Source organism: Osmia lignaria, chromosome 15 (assembly GCF_051020975.1).
Source record: "Osmia lignaria lignaria isolate PbOS001 chromosome 15, iyOsmLign1, whole genome shotgun sequence".
NCBI classification, from domain to species: Eukaryota; Metazoa; Arthropoda; class Insecta; order Hymenoptera; family Megachilidae; genus Osmia; species Osmia lignaria.
The window spans coordinates 9276058-9296820 of record NC_135046.1 but is presented as its reverse complement, the minus strand read 5'-3'; the positions used below and the strand labels follow the sequence as shown (position 1 = coordinate 9296820).

The 20763-nt window shown below is 44.4% G+C and overlaps 1 protein-coding gene across 1 annotated transcript in view; it reads right to left on the bottom strand.

The window, feature by feature from the left end:
- The window catches only part of Ephrin (ephrin), a 46417-nt gene that overhangs the window by 6629 nt on the left and 19025 nt on the right, over positions 1-20763 (bottom strand). Inside the window, exons 2-4 of the mRNA XM_034315257.2 lie at positions 4434-4575; positions 3195-3498; positions 1080-1373 (exon numbers count right to left, since the gene is read on the bottom strand). Of these exons, the coding sequence (XP_034171148.1) occupies positions 1080-1373; positions 3195-3498; positions 4434-4575 (740 nt within the window). The remainder of the gene's footprint in view (positions 1-1079; positions 1374-3194; positions 3499-4433; positions 4576-20763) is intronic.

The following is a 20763-nucleotide window of genomic DNA, read 5'->3' as shown; positions in this document are numbered from 1 at the left end:
TGTTCAACTTGTTTCTCTCGAAAAGGAGAAATATCAATTACGCGGTGCTAATAACGAACTCCCGATATAACCTGGTAATTCGTCGTCCCGAAAAAACGATTTACACAAAGATAACGAGCAGCAAAGTCGTCGGGGACGAGTGGTTTATCTTAATTTTATGCAACAGTAATTTCGATACGAAGTAATAATTACCAGTCCGCCAAAAAGGAGGCAACGATTAAAGACACCTTTAACCATACAGAGTAATTTCATGTACGAAGTACCGAGCTGAATTCGCGTTAAAATGTCGGTGTTTAAGAAGTACCGCTTCATTGGGATATTTTGGAATTTAATATTGAAAACGGAAACAATGACGGTCATTGAACAATTTTTTTTTTTTGAATTATGTACATTGCTATACATCAATTGTTGCGTTTTTTAATTCTCTATAAGAAAGTATTAAGGTACTTGAGTTGAAAATTAAATAGTTAGAAAGATATCTTAGGGAGAGACAGGGAGAGACGAGCGGTCTCTCCCTAAGATATCTTTTTAACTATTTAATTTTCGACCCAATTACCTTAATAATTTTTTGTAGAGAATAAGAAGACGCAGGATTTGATCTCAAGGAAAGGATCAAATTCCAAAAAAAATTTTTAAATCGGAGAAATCTAAATCTCTTCTTAAGATATCTTTTGAATTGATCAATTCTCGACCCAAGTCCCTTAATATTTCTTTGTAAAGAATAGAAAATGCTTCGATTGTCGCATAACAAAGTACACAATTCAATTGAAAAAAGTGAAGACGACTATGAAATGTTCGAAACTTTTTCACTTCCAGTGCTCCATTCGACACCATTTTCACGGATGAAGATCTAATCGAACGTCGATCAAACGAGACACCCATTTTCTCAAACGATTAATTTCGACGGTACCCGACGACAAGAGAGAAGGTGGCGCGAAGCTAAATAAAGGAAGGAGTGTAAAGAAAGGAAGAAAGAATCATTGGCCGAGATAATGGTGGCGCGAGGAGCATCAAGAAACTTGTTTCGCGGCAAAGAGAGCAGGTGGCAAGAGGCAGTGGTGCGGTGTACGTATACGTACTGTTCTTCTTCTTCTGGCCGATCGAGGTCTTGGGCGACGAGGAGGACGGCGGTCCATTGTGAATCGGAGGCTGATGCGGATGCACGGGGTAGATGGCCGGAGGGTGCGCGTGGGGCAGGGTCGGCGCCGCCGTGGCCGGTTGATGATGATGAATGTTGCCCCCTGGGTAGGATCGATCTCCGCCCTGGAGGACGCTCGGTGGTTGCGGGGGTGGCAGTCCAGCGATTCCTCCACCCAAAACTGCGGTGCTGGTCGAGCTGCTGCTTGGCACGGTGCTGCTTGTCACGGTCACGGCTGCAACAACGAAAAAGTAGGTATAAATAATATTTTTATATTATCAATACCTTCCGAGCGACGGGTTCGAGCCTCCTTTTCAACCGTTAACTTTCTCCTCTCGCTACTTTCTTGACGGTTCGCGAGGTTTTCGACCTGCGCTCAGATCGCCACGTTGTCGCAACTATTGAATTTTAGCGTGTAATCAGAGGGTGATTTTTGCGCTCGTCCACGAGCCGTGAGCGATTTCCATCGTGCCTCGATTACTGTTGTTACGCGGCCCGCTCGACAACGATTCCAGTCGGCTGATTTAGGATAACGTTGCTACGCGGCTTCGATTTTAGCCTCGCCGGCGAAAGCGCGCCACGCCGGTTTTGCGTAATTTCGCAACGCGTGAAAATCGCGGAGCCGACCGGCGACCATAAACGGACCCCGTCGGAATCGACGTCGATTTCAATTATCAATGTACAGCACGAGACTGGCTCACGATAAAACGTTATTCCTATCGAAATAGACGCGGTTATGATTGCGGCCGTAAAATTTTATTTAATCTGACCGTCGATCACGTTCGCATGTTGCTCGTCGCGGAATAATAGAACCGCGCGTACCGACCGTTACAGATGTAACTGTAAATGTCGTGTCGTAAAAATTCACGATCAGGATGCACCAGGGATGGCGAATAGAAGAGCAGCAAAAATTGTTAAAACAGAAACTCATCCTTTCATTAAAAGAAAAAAAAAAATTAAGCATCATAGACTCGAAATTTATAACCTTCGAGGGTTGATTGTAAAATACAATCTTTGATTAATTTCGCGTTTTCCCCGATTAATTGCCATCGCGAACGTCTATGGCCGTGGCGAGCAAGAGGATGATCCTTAGAAATTTTCCGCGAGATTAACATTTCTCGCTGTTCGCGGCAGCTGATAGTAATCGTGTATACCGGAGGATAGTGGCAACGTCAGGCTAGGCGGGAGGATTTCGAGGCCGATGAGTCCCGTGGAATCTTGAATGTTCGACCCCGAAGAGTTCAGAGTTCTCGGGTCTGCGAAATAGCTAGTCATTACGGCGCATGAATCGTCTGTGGCGATAGTCGGCCCCGGTGGCAGAAGGCAGAAAAGGAGGTGTTGGGAGGACGGTTGGAACGAATTAGGGAGAGGCCAGGCTAGAGTGAAATAGTGGAATTTATTGTGCGCTCTGGGACAGTGTTGGTCCCCCTAACCGCAACAAATGGTGCACGAGTAGGAATTATAATTGATAGGGATTATTTAAGAGGGGAGGAGCAGTCTGCTGGTTCGAGGAACGAACGTCCCAAACATCGTCGAACGAGTTCAGAAAAGCGACGCAGACCGTCTGTTGTTACGTGACTGGCTCCTCTTTGTAACTGATTACAGGATAATGAATTTATGACGCGGTCCCTCCACCGTTCGTTTCTTTGCTGTTCGACGAGTCACCGTGAACCTGTACGACGCGATACCGTGAAGGCTTTAAACATGATTTACACGGGGAATGAAAAGGCGGTACATTCTACCCGTAGACGACGTCTATAATTTCAGATTATGATAATCGGTCTATTAGAATAGCCCTTACGCGCGAAATCGTTCCTCTTATAGTAAAACAGGGGATTTTCTTCAATTCTGACAATTTACAGAACGGTTTACCTCTATTATCGTAGCTAATCCAAATGTTTTAGTTCCACGAATAAACCTTGTTATTCTTCGTCGAGTTCATTTTCAGATTACCTCGACTAATTCTACCACTGTAGATTTACGAACGAGTAGTCCGCGTTCGAATAAACACGCTCATATCCGAGCTGACACGTGTCAGGAAAGAAGGAATACTCACAGTTGTTGCGGGATGTTGCGGACGAGGAGGAGGTGTCAGCGTCGTTGCCACAGCACACCTTGAAGACAACCTTCATGTTGTCACTGGCGCATCGTCCACCGACGCGCAAGTGCAGGTCCTCTTTGGAGGAGGTGCTAATGAAGTAGTAATCGTGTCCTGGAAGGAACTCTAGGCCTCCAGGCTGCGGTGTAAACGGCCTGAAGGTGATCGTGATGTACATTGTCTTGTACGGTTTATCGCAGACCGCTATCACCCGCGGAATCGGATTCGTTATCCGACATGTTTCGTATTCTTCTTTGGATACCTGTGAATCACACGATAATTATAAACTTCTCTAACGAATGAATCGTTCTATTAACCTAATCGCTTTATCACAAAGAAATCTCTGTTCTGCGTTTTTGTTTCGAGTGAAAGGGATAGTTATTATTTTTAATTACTGTCCTTACGAGCATCCTGCTCATTTATATATTTTATTAAAAATTAGAAGTGATTATAACGGAACAGCAGAGTATAGACCGAGAAGTTTCATAAAGGCTACTAATCGCTGAATCACTACAAAGTTTTTCCACGTCCCTTTGTAAGTTATAGCCGCTGGAAAGAGCTGATTCTTGTTTCTCGACTCGTCCCCTGTAAGATACGGTCAACAAGGGGGGGGAAAAATATCTATTGTTAGGTTGAATCGCCAGGCGCTATCAAAACGATAGCAAGAGGGAAGGACATTGAGACACGGTGATTAGATCTCGGCGATGATTCGTGGCTGCTTGCGTTTGCTTCAGCCAACGACATTCGAATCTACGATAAAAGCGAAAGAATAGGGGAACTTTCCTCGACGTTAGCAACGATTTGATTTAAGAAGAAGATTCTTTTTTTTTTTTTTTCGAGGACGCACATGTTACGATCGTTCGGAAGGATGTTAATATTCGTTCATGAATATCTTTCAAAGGGGATGAAATAATTTTCGGACAACCCCCGGAGGGCAGAGCGGTGTCAAAACTTGGTTACGAAACGGAAGTCGTTCTTGGGGGTCCGAGAGAGAGTTAACGAACGAGTTTCGAGTAGCGGCAGCTGTCTAAACAGCGCAGGACTCCCTTTGACAATTTTTTACTTCTTATAATGGGTGACATTCGTGTAACTCGATTTATCTGATCCAAGTATATACACCCGGGCTCGTGACAAAGTTTCGTAGGCAAAAAAGATTTCAAATTTTTCTCATTGCAATCGAATATAAAGTATACTTACGTTGTAAACGATGTACTTTTCGGTCTCCTTGTCATACGTTCCAGGTTGGTACACGGGACATATTATGTTCACTTGATCGTACTCGAACGCCGCATTGTTCTTGTTCACGTCTATTATGTGATCCGTGTTGTCTATTCGAAATCTGTAACAGAAAAAAACAGCATCCATTAGCACAAAATTAAAATAAAATTAAGATACATTTTAGTCTCAAAAATCGTTCAAAGTGAAAACAGATAATCAAAAAGAAACTTAATAATTTGCCACTAAATTTGCAATTCCATTCAAACTCATTCCTCATTCAATTCTAATTCACGCTTTGCCACGTTCATTCTTCTCCCCGGTGATCAACACTGTTCGCATTCTTTTTCTCTCTATGTAAGAAATTAATTCACGACCATCAACACCAGGAACGAGAGGCACATTAACAGCCGCGCGTTTCATTCTCAGCGGGATATCTTTGGTCGGGCACAATAGATTCTCGCGTTTCCGCGTACCGTTCGTTTCGGAAACGAGGGTATCCGTGAAACATTCGCGAAATTCCGCCGCCCCCGGAGGGTCCTCGTAAGGAGTACACACGGTTCCCTCCGGCTCCGTTGGTAGCCAGGTCAGGAAAGGGAGAGAAGAAAAAAAAAAAAAAACCAAAAACAGAAAGAAACAACGTCGGACTCGCCCTCGTAGGCACCCAATGTCAGATAGGCAGGCGCCCATGGTGTCGGGACCCCACGTAAGTGTATATACGCTCTCTAACACAGCCGTCTACCAATACAGGTGAGCTTGTATATACAGGTTTACCTGTATTATGTAGCTTGCTTGATACTTGGCAAGGATGGAACGAAAGGTCGGCGAATGAGTAGAAAGGAAAGTAAAGAAGAAGGAGAAGAAGAAGAAGAAAAGGTAGAAGAAGCAGAAGAAGAAGGTGCAGAAGGTGGAGGACGGTTCCTATATAACCGGTTCTTACCAACAACGCTCGCACACTGCCGATACATCGGTCCTTCACGTCGGATTCTACGGTGTACAGTAAAGTCTCCTGCTGTTCACACCGCCCTATTTCGGGTCTACGAATCGGCGCGCGGACTATTTTCTTGCTTCACACTCTGGATGCTCCACTTGTTTCGCCAGCTATTTATTTTCTTTGCCCCGACGTACGTACGTACAAGCCGACCGCGAGTATATTTGTTCTGCGTTACATAAATTAGGCGCGGGCGTGTGATGCGTGCGCGCTTTCAACCAGGGGAATGTTAAGATACCGTTGAAATACGATTTTCCTGTTTTCTTAAAAAGCTTAACCAGAAGTATCGTTCTTTTTTTTCGCATCGTTACATTTTGTTTCGCAGAGATCTGTTTAACGAGTTATCAGATTGATACGTTATCGAATGTGCGGATCTGCAACGGGGATCGTTATCAGAGTCGAATTTCTTCGTTTCTTTAATAAATTTCCAAGAATTATTTGCATTCTACCGCATATTCTTCCGTGTGACGTTAAGGGTAAAGGATTGAAGGAGGTATACATCGGTCCATACGTGGAGCCAGTAAAGTTCTTCGTGGCGGTAAAACGCGGGCGTCGAAAACGCGTCCCGACGTTTCGGAGCATTAACGGACAATCTCGTAAGTGGGCGTGTAAGGGCTCGAAAATTGGAAGGTAGGCCGGGCCTCGACCAAATTAACGTTTGGCGATAATATCCGCTCTCTCTCGGTGCCCCCATGTCGGTTCGTCGGTTCGTCGGCTCGGTATATACCCACCCTAAACGCGCAAGCAACGCCAACAACCTCGGAATCGAGGCACGCGCACACAAACACCGTACGTATCCCCCTTTCCTTGTTCCGATGTGCGTGACGAGCGTGGGTGTATAGGACATTTCAGTCGCAGCCCGGCCATTCACGAATTTATTAGACACCGTATACGTACGATCGTGGCCCGAATTACTCGCGATAAAAGCACGGCGTGGCTCCTTTTTGGTAATTTCGACCGGGCCAGCTCGCTTTCCTCACGGAGGTTGATGTACCATGGCCGTCATGTTCCTCGGTCGTCGACGCGTTAATGGCCTGGATGCGCGCTGAATTGTGATGTATAAATTTGCCGGATCTTTCGTTTTGAAGGAAAAGATTCGCTCGCTTTGTACCTCCCTTTTTCGTTTCTCCTCGCTCCTTTAAGGAACGACGGAGATAAGCGGAACGGTGGGAAGCGAGCAGGGAAATTTAAATAACCAGAGATCTCTGAAATCCCATGACTGTAATTTGTTCGCGTATCTTTCCATGCAGACTGTTCAACTCTACTTAACAGATTTCCTTTTTCTTTCTTTACATGGACATTAATTTCAATTTATGATATAAATAATATAACTGAATTATTAAGTTAATAAAAAGCAGCGTATCAAATGGATTACTTAAATAGTATTCTTCGAAAATAATCATCGTAGACGGAGCTTGTATTACCGGTTACATACACGTGTCGTTCTCGTCTATTTGTTATTTTAATCCCGGCAGGAATTATAACCGATGAAAGGCTGTTATTGCATGTTACGGTACTTAAAACCGCGATCCTTTTAACTCGAGAACGAAAGTTTTCGTGCTGCCACTAAGCATAAAGGCTGTCTTGTATTACGATCGTCGACGTGTTATTGGTAGCCTCGATGTGTGATTTAAAGGTTTCCCCGGCGGGAACGGTGTCATTTGCATATACCTACGTATTCGTAGGATCTCCGAGGACCCTCGTATTAATGCGATACGTTGCCTTGGTTCTTAACAGTTCTTTTCTGGCCTTAGGTAAATACTCCGCATGAATATGTATGGACAGTCTCTAGTGACCCCTTCGAACTTGAAACCTGTGCGTCTATGAATATCGGGGGCTTACTTAGGACACGTTTTTCTTTCTCTACTCGATATACACGTATATCAGTGTTTAATACTTCGATACAGAGTCAGAGTCAATTTTGACTCGTTAATCAATCAATTACTACAGTAGGTACTTCAGTCTCAAAATTCACTAAATTTCCCTTTCTATTATTTCTTTCACGGTTAACCATATATATATATATTTTTTTTTTACTTTTTTATTAGCAATCTAGCTTTAATTACTTTTCTGAAATTTCTCCGGTAGCATCGATCGGTGTTGGCTGTTTGTAATTTCCGTGTCGGGCGCGTATCACGGATCCGTTTTGCCGGTCGATCGTGTCGGCGGTACTAATTGCTCGGACGACTAAACGCCTGTAAAATTCGCGAACGTCCGTCGAAATTATCCGAGAGGACCAATAACTGTTCGGCATATCCTATCCCTAACGGTCTTCATTAATTCCCACTACTGTCCGCTCGACACCAATCAACTACCAAATAAAACGTACGCAACGGTTCCCGCCTAATTGGAACAGTGAAAAAGTGGGCGTTGCTCCGATCGAGGACCTCCATCGTTTCGGGACCCCTGAAAATTCCTCTCCACCGTTTGCCCCCGTACCAATTTTATGCCTTTCACCCTTTCCTTTGCCTACTTCTCCTTCCGATCAACCTCGCCTCGTCAACGATCAACCGTGTCCGATTCTTTCGCGGTTCTGCACCGCCTACGTTCGTCGACGGAATAACGCTTTCGCGGATGGAACGCAATTACGCGAGATCGGATGTAATCATCGTGCGAAACGATAGAAAACCGGAGCCTTGACCGGATGATTCCGTGTATCGTCGCGAACATCCTAGACGCGTTATCCTCTAAACGGTGAGTGCCGCGAATGAAACGCGCGCGTTTCAAAGCGTTTAACGCGCGCAGACGGGACAAAGAGACACGGTGAGAAACGATGAGAAAATCGTGTGTCGACGCGAGCAGCGACAGAGAGGATGTGAAATCTGGAAAGGCGAGGGAGAAAGTTCGAACGACGAGGTAAATGAGGTAGTGCGAGAGAGACACGCGTCGCGACGCAAAGGGGTGGGAAACGGAGAGGGAAGAGTGCAGCAGAGATGCAAGGGCTTATGCACTAACTATAAGTGGGATATTCTGGCAGGAATATCAAAGCTGCAACTGCGTCAAAGGGGGCGAACGAGCGGGGGCAGGGAGGAGGAGGTAGAGAAGAGAGAAAGCAAAACGACCATGAGGATGGATCCTTGGACGTTACCGACTTCGGGACCATCGTTTGACTCTTTCATTCATCATGTTCGTTCCTTAGACAACCATTGTACCCGTATAATGCATATTTTTCCTCTTCATTCTATTTTGTCGCTGGCGAGGCTCGCGGTTTGTAATGTTCGCGGGAATTAGTATTGAAAATTTACGGCTCGTCTGACGGACTCGTATGAATTATTTAAAAGAGCCAATAGGCTCGTTAAAACGATTCTCCATTTTTACGTTTCACCTTTTTTTTTCTATTTCTATGTTGATTTTTCTTTTCTTGGAAGATGTGGTTGCTGTTTTCATAATTGTAATTAGGGACGGGATCAGATCAGTATTTTACATTTCTTCATCACTTTCGTGGAATATCAATCACAGTTACACGGAATAGAAATAATTAAAATTCATTTTTCAATGGATTTTTTCGAGCGAAAGTATTGAAATTCAAAATATATTGGCTCTTATCCCTAATTATTATAATTCATGCATTAGTCCACGACAATGTATCGCGACACAGCTGCACGGAAAAAAATGCAACCACTCCTGGAAGCGAGGATAATGTTAATTTTATACGCGAACTGGCGAGAAAACGAAAGCATAATGGGACAAGTATACATATATAGGAATCGTCGATCGTGTTTCTGGAAGGTGTGTTAACGTATCACCTTTCCTTTGCACCTGCTTGTCTCCGTGCCTTCAGATGATTGCTTCCCCTCGGGGATGATTTTATTTTTTCACCACCAGCCCTTTGTTCTGTTCGTGCTGGTAACCGTCGCCAGTGTTCAATCATTATATATAAAACCTGGCACACTTGCGTTTTTATTAACAAAAATAATATTTCTTTCCTAGGGTCAACTTGTCCGAATGACCCGGATTAAACCTTGACTTATCCGAATTCCGGTACCAAGTGTACCCTATATACTATCGCCGTTCGATGCTTTATAAAATAACTCGATCAAAGCCTTTGAGAAGGCCGCGTGGACCTTTAAATCGCTTTAAATTCAATTATCCATCGGTGAACGGGTTCTCGTTCTTTTTCTTTTAAAAGAAAAAAGAAGGCGGAAAGCCGCAAGAAAAGAAGGGACGTTTCCTCGGTAACTCAGTCACAAAGGGGTCTCAAAGGGTAATGGCAACGTCATTCTCGAAATATAAAAGGCTGACCCAGTATACGTGTGTGTACCCGATTCCGTAAATCTATTTCTATCCACGGGGGCGACATTTTTGCCGAAACCTGGTCCCGTTCAAGTTTCGTGCCGGCCCCTTGAACTTTTCAATTATTTATAAAAGAGCCGGTTGCATTCCCGCGGCTTTCCGTACCGTGACGAATACCACGATCCCCGTGCCGTATTTATAATAACTTCCTGCAAGATGGTCCACTATACAGCCGAGTCGGCCCATTTAATGCACGACATTAATGCGTTATGTAAAAGGCGCGCGGCTGATTCTCTTGTCGACGTCTTATACCCGTTCGTCGTCGTTTTCGTCCTCGTCGTCGTGCTCGTCGTCGTTGTCTACGTCGCCAGGCGGCGGCGTCTTTTCGTCTGTTCGTGCCATTAGGACGAGCCCGCGTTATTATTAGTTAACTTCAAATATTTATCGTATTCATCCTCCCCCGGCATCCGTCGTTTCTCCTGCGAACGAATTTCTCTCTTATCCCATCTATTCTTGTATCCTGGCTAACTGGACCCGCTTCCTGCTGCTTCTGCATTGTGCACCAGGCACAATGGATCGTTGTCGATCCGAGCTTTCATTCTTTGACGATTCTATGCACATAGAAACCCTTTCGCGTAATGGATCTTCAAAGCTCTCAGACACTTTTCACTTGCACTTGTAATTGCGTTTGTTTGAATATCGCTGTTTTATCGCCTCTTCAAATATAAGAGAGAGAGAGGAAAATATTCGAAATGAAAATTTAACGCAGCACAATTTTTCAAATAAAATTGTGAAGAAACTTGGGAAAGCGTTCGAAGGGGATTACGAACGGATCGTCTTTGCTCACTTTCATCGGGCTTAGCTTTTTTCCAGGGTCTAGTTACGCTAATCTGATGAATTTACGAGTGCCAAGAGAAAGTAAAAGCAAGAGGATTATTTGGAAGACGAAAAGTTAACTAGGTAATTTCTCCCTCGGGGCAAAGTGTGTTGTCCCTTTGCCAGCGGGTTCAAGAACCAATCGTTCTTCGCTTCGTGACTTCATCGTGACTACACACTTATTTGTCGCATAGCTGTCGATTTCAAGGGAGAATGTGGACGGAGAAAGCAACGGATCGTTTTCTGTTCGTTTCTCGAAAAATGGAACGAATCCAGGGTTTTGTGGTCGCTGGTGTGGTTTACATCTACTCGTGCGATCGAATTTGCGGTTGATTTCGCCCCACTTGGAACGTTCGAGTCCACTTTGAATTTTCGTCGCGAATTACGCGGTTCCGTGTATACACGCGATTCAAAATTCTACCTCGATCTGTGCAAAATTTTGTATTATATTTTTATTTATAGAACACGGTTAGACGGTTTTATACGAAAACAACTCGTATTCGATCGCTCGTCAAGGTTTAAAGCAACATCGTTGATGGCAGTGAAAAAATCCTCTTAAAATACAGCTCCATCAAACGCAGGGTCGTTAAGAAATCGGCGCTGCTCCGTGTAGATAAATCTCCGAGAAACATATGCCGGTTGCGTTATAGATTTAAAAACAGGGGACAAAGTGATTATCGTCGACGAGAGCATTTAGGAAATTTACGAGGTTCTTCGGTCCAAAGACGTCGCCGACGATTCCTCCGCCCTCGAGATCGAATTCGCCTCTTGAAATTATGTTACTCGGAAAAACAACCATTTGGCCTAAAATACCGTCTCGTACACGAAGAACAGCGAAACTTAATACAGTAACTCCAATTCGTACAGTATCGCAATTTGATGACATAAAAGTACTTCAAAATTACACCTATGATACATTAATTTAAAGCTGAAAGCTTAATTAAAATAATCATATAAAAGTTTCATAAATATTTTTAACATAAAGTGCTACTTCTACAACAATATTGAATTAGACTTTGAAAGTGATCATTGTTCGCCACAATTGACAACCATTCATTTTGTATTCAAAATATTATTGAAATATTTACACAGTTATTTTCAGTAAACTTTAAGCTTTGAATTGATATAGAATAAATGTTATTTCATGATACTTTTGTGTCATGAAATTTTGTTAGAATGTCGCGTGACTCGAAGACGCGGAGAAAAGCGACGGATTCGGAGTTTCTTTTATTCGAGGATCTCTAGAAGCATCGGTCGATCGGTAGAGAGGAGACAACGCGATTTCATCGTTGTCGCGTGGTTTCTACCGAAAGTTCATCGATCCACGCGTACCGCGACGTTGCGTCCTATTAAAAGCTGTGCAGAGCGTACAAACGTTCGCTCTCGTCGTTCCAGCTCCCTCGCGAGGCGTGGAATGGAGGCACTAAAGTGGCTAGACGGAGTGTCAGAGTCGGCCGGAGATCAGAGGGCCGCCGTTGAAAGAAATAGTCTGCCGGGACGTTATACCGCAGCCACGTCCGCGCACGTGTTTTCGGGGTTCCGTCTCGTAGCGTCGATTTATCAAGCGCGCCGAAAGCCCGCGCCTCCGCATGCTCCAATTCGAGACGACACAACACTCGAACAGGTGACGCGAACAATGCATTATATCTCTTATTGTTTCCTTGTTTTTTTTTTTTTATAAATTTCAAATAAGCAGATTTTTTCTAATAAAAATGGTAATGAATCATTTGGAAATTAAAAAATTTGATACAAAGTAAATTACACAAAATTCATTTGCTACCATCTGTAAAGTATTCCATTGATTACAAGAAATATAAGCATTGTACAGCAACGCTTTGGTATTGTAACTCTCAACTTTCACGACGAGAGTCTGGTAGATAAGTTTGTTTTGAAAGTTTCCAGATATTCTCGAAACATTTTCGTGATTCTTGCATCGAGAAAGTAACTTTCTTCTGGAAGCGGGCGTACCAAACAACGGATTCCTTTGGCAAGAATTGAGAATACTTTCTGAACGAACATAAAAATCCACGAACGACAGTGACACAAATAAATATCTCAGGCTTCCTTTGAACAAGAATTTTCAGAATAGACAGAAGGATATACGAGCAGAATTCCTCTTCTCATTACACAAAAACATTTAAAAGATCAAAACTAAAATGTACTATAAATCGAACAATGTTCCCTTTGATCTTTTCTATGAATCACCTTCTTGATCCACTAATTTATCAAACATGAAAAAGAATTTGTTAAGTAAGTATTAGGTGGTTGAAATATTGAAACGCTGACGTGGTTTGATGACATAAAAGTACCTTAAAATGATTCATGGTAATGGCAAGCCAAGTGCTTTGGCATTAAAATTAAAAAAAAAGAAATCAAAAAGTAGAGTTAATGGAGTCAGATGTTTGAAATTAATTAAAAGCATTAATGGAAGGCATATTTGAAAATGTGCCATTTGACAACTTGATACCTATCGTTGCTCCGATAATTTATATGCAACCATACGCCACTCTTTAGTAAATCTCCAGAGCGTATAAGTAAGGGGAGTGTCTCTCGATCGGGGATCAAATGCTGGTGGAAAGAAATAGTCGAGTTTGGATCGCGCGGTGCGAGCGTCCCGACGCGTGCTTTCGGGGTTGAACCGAGACCTGCCCTGTTACCCGGAGATTTATCAGTCTCGGTGTTTCCAATGTGTCGAAAGCGAGCGCACTTTGAACCTTCGTTGCAACCAGCTCGACTAATGCAGCGAGAACACACAGAGAAAATCAGTGGAAAGACAAAGCTAATAGAGTCGTGGGTACCGTCGAGTCGTTAATTAATTTTAACCACCAATTAGCGTTGCCTGTTTGCCTACCGATCCTTTGCAAACCCGTGACGTTGTAAAAGAGTTGAATCCTTAGAAAGAATACCTCGGGTAACAGGAATGATTTCAAGGTACCAATCAACAATTTACCGGTGATTGGACGTTGGCCATTTCGCTCGATCCTTTTCGACAATTGTTTCTTTTTTTCCATTTCTCGTCGGACGTTGTCATCGTTGTGAAAGGAAAGAGAGATCGAGCGAGCACCGGTGACATTTAACGACGATTTAATTTTACGATCGGCAAGTTTATGGCGATCTCGAGCGTCGATTAGACGGGACCACTCCTCGAAGAAGTACCGTTTGGTATATTAGCACTGGACTTTGGGAAGAAAGCGTGTAAAGCTTGCGGCATGACCTTGCTATGTTATTGCTTCTTCAGTTTTATAGCTGATACCCGGGACTGGTGTACGAGGGAGCCGATGAAAGGTTTACGATTATGGAAATGTTTCTTCTTACGAATGGGGAAATGCTACGTTTTCGAACTGGTCGCTTTCCGAACTTATACACCGTACTATCCCTTCGATATCGTACCAGGTAGTAAAGCATGTTCCCTGGAAATATACCGAGTAGTAATCTCTTTCTTTGCCTTTTATTCGGGGGATATGGAGATTTTCATTGAAAGAAATAACGGTGAATCGTATAAAGAATGTAGCTGTTATCTTAAGAAAATAACAATTCGGACAGCATCGGTCGCGTTATCCCCGCAACGATTTCATAATCCTCGTTAATAATCTGTCCCAAGGTGATTCGCTCGCGAGTATATCCGTTAGATAGGTAGGGAACTTCGTTGACAGAGACGAAGGGTCTCCGCAGGATTTGCACCCTTCGACAAAGATCCGCATTGCGCATTGAGACATTTCTGTCTGGCCGATATGGAAGATAACCCGTGTCCCGGTGCACGTTCAGGGTCAGGGCCCCGTTCCTGGGTCAGATCCTCGGTCAGCCATCGTGTTGATATCCCCGAGATAGCTCCCATTGTTTATGGACATTGTCGTGCACAGGTACGCGGGCCCAGCGACAGTTCGGGGTCACTTCCTAGTGCCGTGACGTTTCACACCAGCGTGACACATCGCTGGGAGATTCTCGGGATTCAGTCACGAATTCGCGTGACTCGCGGAAAATCACCGTCCCGACCCTTAACTTGCAACGTCTGTCCTCTCCATCGAGGATCTCTCTTCTCGCCATCGCAACGCTGAGAAATTCAGCGAACGTAGCTCTATACGTCGCTCGATCGTAATTTCAGAAAAGAAACATAGGCACCATTCCGATAAATTGGGCGCTTTGATTTGACAGATCAGAAATGTAATAATTTGGGTGGTTATTATCGACGCTTCGAAACGCGTTAAACTCTCTTCATTATGGATTCCATACCCATGAAACGTTCCCACCATCGGGTTCTAGGGGGCTCGGATTAAGCGCCGATTTCCCGTGTCGGCTTTCCCCTAACACGCGGTCTCACCGCCGTTTAAACAAACAGACTGTATGCGAATGGCATATGTCGGAGCGGGTTCGGTATACACGAATTCCTCTGGTCGTGGTCTGAAACGAGCTTCGAATCAGGAAGTCGTCATCGTCGTTTACACTTCGACCGCGCCAGATCCTCTTCGGGCAGCAGATAACTATTTCTCCTCCTTCTTTCCGTACCCTCTCGGCCGCCACTTTATCGTCTCTCTGTTCTTCTTTCTGTCAACAACTCGACGATTTCTTCGACAAGTCCTCTGCACATAAGTACATCGATCCCACCCCGCCCCTTGGACCGATGTCCACGCCGTTCCTTTCGAGGAAATAGACTCGTCATCCCTTTACGACGTGCTAAGCAGTCGAGTAAACAGCCCGAAGACCTTAGTCCTCGTTGAAACAGGCTAAGAAGATATTCGTACCGAACCACGACTTTTACCTTTACTGCTATCCGCGTCTGACTTTCCGGGGCATGGTCACCGCGATGGAATAGCCGATGGTACCTGGTCGCACCACGTGCGGCATCCCTCGGGACAAAGGAGCCACCCGGGATCATCGGGTGTACCTTGTCCGGAGGTATGGGAGGGGCTCTATTTGGCCAAAGAGCATGTCCGCGTCGATACACGAGCGGCAAGTGGCGTAGAAATCAACCTTGGAGGAACCTTTTCTTTCCTCTTCTTTCTCTCATTTTTTCGACGCGCGCACCGACACTTAAGCCATGGATATGAATAGCTAGGGGTCCACGGCACGTCGGCTGGGTTCAGGGCGGGGTTACCTTCGAATCCCATCGTTACAGGACAAATGGAGACCAACGGTGCAGGGATTCCGTGCAAGCAAAGGTATTCGTCTTTGTTCGGTCAAAGATGATGAGTATTTATCTCGGGGTCTAAGAAGCTTCTTCGATGGTCCCGGGTAAATGAAACGGAAGAAAGCCTGAAGAGCTTAGCCGTAGTAAAGGAAAATTGTCCTTAAACTGGGGTAGAATTTAACCCTCGAAGGGTACGTCGGGACAACGACTTATCAAAAATAATATTTAACATACGAATGCTGAGAATGTCAACGATTAGCTCAGTGGCGCAATTAGTATAATTTATTCAACTCGAAAGCCCTCGGTTAAGCTCGAGAAAACACGAAGCTATCCCGGGGATCGTTTTTATTCCCCGAAACGTATGCATCGGTGAATCAGAAACTGCCAAACAACGCTGAATCACGAAGAGGATGTTCGCGGTACGGTTTCTTGCACGCGTCATCTCCTCTAGTCTACGGTGTGTTTCGCAACTCCACTTGCGTCTCCCATAAAGCGAACGATTCCCCTCCGTGTTTCCTGTACAACGATTTTCCCTTGCGCAACCACCGCAGGAACAGCATCCACGTACGGCTTTCTCTGCTTCCTCGTAGAGGATACCGGCATAGTAATACCCATGGCCATAAAAGTAAATCGGTGGAACTCTCGAAGGCCCAAGGGCGGAGTAACCTCGGCATAAATCCTCGTGTTCTAGACAAATGGGGCCTAACGGTGCGTACGCAGCAGACTCTGCGCTCTTGCACAAGCCACCGTGTGTGTTTCTCTCGGTTTGCCTTTGTCCGACACCAAAAGCACCGGCTTTAGCCACGAGGAGCCGTGCAGAAGAAGGTCACGTATACCTGAGGGGGAAGAAGATCCAACGTATACCCGTAGTGGATATTCGAGGATCCGAGCAAGGGAAGGTATCTAAGGATACCTTCCCGTCTTTCTTTCTCCCTTTTATCTCGCACACGATTTTCCTCGACCCTACCTTTCGCTTCGCCGTTCCCGTCGATTTTCGCTAAATAATGGCCCACTTGATTGCGAGTATCCGTAGGTTAGGGTGCCGGGGAAGCACGTCACGCTCGATCTGGATCGTTCGACGCACTGGCAAAGGTTCTCCATTGTCAGCCGGGTACCAAACGCAGCAAGGGATAAAAAATATGATCGCGGACAGAAGTGCAGCGTTTTGTTTGCTCGTCATTGTTGTCGGGGGTTAATAGTTCGCGGGGTACTTTGTCGCTGTGGGTTTTTCCTCCCTTTTTCCTTCTTCTTTTTTGGTCGAGTGTTTTCGAGCCGAGTGCTTTCGGGACACGGTCTACACCGGGTAACAGTTTAATGTCTATGAATTGGGGATTAGATACGGTAATGATCAGCGAGGATCCTACTCGTTCTCGGCTTGGGTAAGCTTCTGCTCGGAAACAAGTTTAAGAGGGTCGCTGCCGCGTTCGAACTTTTAACGAGTATTTTTCTGCCGGCAACCACGTCTGCTTATCCGATTCCTTGATTGCTCTAGCGAGTAAGCATGCTCTCGATTTGCTCGTTTCATACTCGAATGCCATTCTCCTTATTCGTTACGCAGTGTTAGAGCACTTTTTCCCTGATTATCGAGTAACCCGTTCGTCGAATCTCACAGTAATGTTTTAATCGTCGCAGCCGATCGGTTCAAGTGGACCGACGTGGATGAAAAATAATGAACAGTGTCAGTAACGATCAAACCGTCGATATTTTTCGAAACGCCGAGGCCCGAAGATCACCGATATAACACCGGGGGTCGGCCATTCGAGCGACAAGGAGCCCCCATCGTTCGTCATTAGACGTCCGACTGTCTGTCGACAATACCGTCCACCATGGTTATAGACATCTAAGAACGTTCCTCGGCATCAATCTTGTCGGCCTCGAAAATTCAAAGAATCTGTTTCTCTCTTACGAAGAGGACACTCTTTGTCCTGCTCTTCTCGCCTCTTATTCTCTCCCCTCGATGCGAGTTCTTGAAAAACCTTCTCTCCTTCTTATTTCTTCTCTCGCCTCGACGTTTCTCTTTCCTTCTCCTCCACCTTCGACGATCGTCCTACGGCTGTTCTTTTGGAAACCATATATTTTTCGTTTCACAGTTCGCGGCGCCGTTGAATGCCCTGCCTCCATTCAGACGAGGGTGCATCTCCGTAGCAGCCGCCAGGTATAAATTTTGGCGTCGGTTCGACAAGGGTGGGAGAGAGAATGTACAGGGTGGGGGGAGGGGAGGCAGATGAAGGGAGAAAAGGCAAGTAAAAAAAGAAGAGGGAGGGAGGAAGGAGGAGAAAGATCGGTCCCATGGTAATCGATTACCTCCCTCGTATCCCCAGAATCCCATATAGTGACCGGCCCCATGGCCCGAAGATTGAACCTTCGATAACCGGTGCTCCACACTCTCTCTTTTTCCTTCTTCTGCCTTCCTCCGCTTCTCGCGAGGGATCTCTCTGTACTCGTCTATTTTCGTGGTAGGTGCTCGAACACGTAATTTCGAACGGTCTTTGGAAACGACTCGCGCTAATTAACCGTGCACGGATTTGCCACCTGCTGTACCAGGGACATCAAAAATCTCTAGCTTCCTTTTATGGATGATCGATTTAGATAACGTAGATGAACGGTCAGAATTTCTTGCAAATTGTGTTAAAATCGGTTCAAGAACCGAGTTAAACTCATCAAGCTGTTACTTTCCTGTCATCCCTTTGTTTACGTAGCAACTTTCGACAAGTTAATCGCGCCAGAGTGATATAACGAGGATAATTCGATATCGCGCCAGGTTTCCCTCCGTCCGTGTATCTAAATTTCCCTGCCGACGAGTACCGATACACTTGCCCGGGTCCGCTGACAAATTACAAATTTGTTTAACGAAGCTGGCTCGCGTACGTACACACCGTCCGTCGACAAAGACAGGCCAATTTAACTTTATTGCAACACCTTTTATAAACATCGTGTTCGTAATTACCGCGATGAACGAAGAGGACGAAGAGCCACGGGGAAAGAGCAAAGGGGACTTTGCTTTTAATTCAGTGTCAGTTATGATTCAGTGTAGGTTGATGGAGAGGAGCAAGAGAGAGAAGGAGAGGAACACGAAGAGGGCATACATCGCTCGGGACTAACAAGCTTATCGTGCATCGGCAGATTGTTCCTTCTCGGAAGCCGGTTATCCTTCGGCGTATTTGATAACGTTCGACAAGAAATATAGTATAAGCTCGCATCCGTGAGATTACGGATCCAAGATATTCTTATCAAAGTGAAAAGGTGGAGCTGGCCAGACGTGCAATTTTAAACTCCTTCGCACCCGGCTGCTTCTTGGGAAATTTTACAACGCTATCCGGTATCTAAAACTTCCACCCTGTTCGATATTATTTTGCACGGTACCGAGCATGATGGACTTCTTAAGAAAAAGATGGTACCGGAGAATGATGAGGAGGCTTCATCATTCGCCTGTAAGTTTATTAATATACGCTTCGTACTGTACATCTTGAGGATAAATAAACATTCGTATCTGCGTTGTGATGTTACAAGAAGCGATTGAGTACGCGGGTCACGACGTGTTTAAATAAAATTATCACTGAATAAACCGCGATTACGATGTCGAATTTATGTTATCCACGGTCAGTTTCGACGTTTCGAAAGTTTTCATTCAAAAATTTAAGCCAAATATCATAAAATCAGATACTAAATTGATTATCAATAAAATCATTATTTATATGGCACTTAAGATGTTACTTGTGCTTCTGAGCTTCTTTCATACAGTATCTCTTGCAGCATAGAAATTCAAAAGAATAAAAATTCAAGAAAGTTCCTGCTACATTTTCGCACCGAATGATCGAGGACAAAGGTGAATTCAAAATTCCATATCACCTTCTGTCACCAGATTTCATGCATCCAAGAGATCTACACGATTTGTCGGTTTTGCAAAGAGAAGAAATCCCAACCAGTCAGAACGATACGTGCGTGCAAGGGATATTTCGTAACGCGTATCACTTCCTTTTGGTGAAAAGAGTCGGCAGAAGGGGCGCAGGGGTGTATGGCATAGAATCAGAACGCAAGTGGAGAGGATAGTTTGGTGCAGAGGGTGCAGCTGCTTCTTTTTCTGGACTCTCGCATCTGCTTGCCTTCTTTCCCGTCCTTTCCCTCGGCCGACAACGTTTCTCCTCCTTGTTCTGGTCATCCTCGCTTCGGCCCCGCGGCGCATTATGTGGCACATTTTCTTCTTGGTAAGCGTACACACTCGAAAGACCCGGCTCCGATCTCTATTCTTGGCCTTGCGTTACGAAGAATGTCGGAGACCCGGTAATAACATCTTTCGTACATCAGGATACGTGTAATATACGAAATATATTCATGAATATTTCGGTTGATCATACGGTACCGGGGTACTAGTGTGAGTCTACGTATTTTCAAAAGAAAACCCGTCGACGAGAAGAAAGTCACCTCGTGGCGTTCGCTTCAGGAGCACCGATAACGAAAGGCTCGAGTGACCGAATAAAAAAAGATCCATTTAGGGAATTAGAACGATTTAGATTGTAACAGAGCCAGAATGTGACTCGTGGGATTTATCGTATATTTTTTGCTTCTACCCTTATTAATTTATAACCCTGCAGCGGAGGATGGACGTGATTTAGAAACACCTAATATCAGTAACTTAAAAAGCATTCAGAATTTTTTTTCATCTTAGAGAAATTTAGATACATCAGCCGAATGTTGAATCAACGAGTTCATTTATTCCTTAATCAGCAAGACTTTCTTATCGTAATTAATTTATGATCTTCTAATAGCGTGAACTATTACACGAATATTCTATGTATCTTAAGATTAGCATTTTTAAAAGTCTTCATAATTCTCTTGCAGTGTGGTATGATCCAGAAATAGATTTCAATATTCCTCATACATCTCTAAAATTAGTGTCGTTAAAGGCTTTCATAAAAATCTAAATATACTACCGGAATATGATCGAATTAACGAGTTCCTTTCCCTCTTGACACTTTGACGGCCCAGTTAACCGAGAGGATATTATTTTACAGATTCTATTATTGTACGTTTTAAAGTTATTAATTTATAAATTTCAATTGATAACTGCTACACTATGTAAGGGGCGA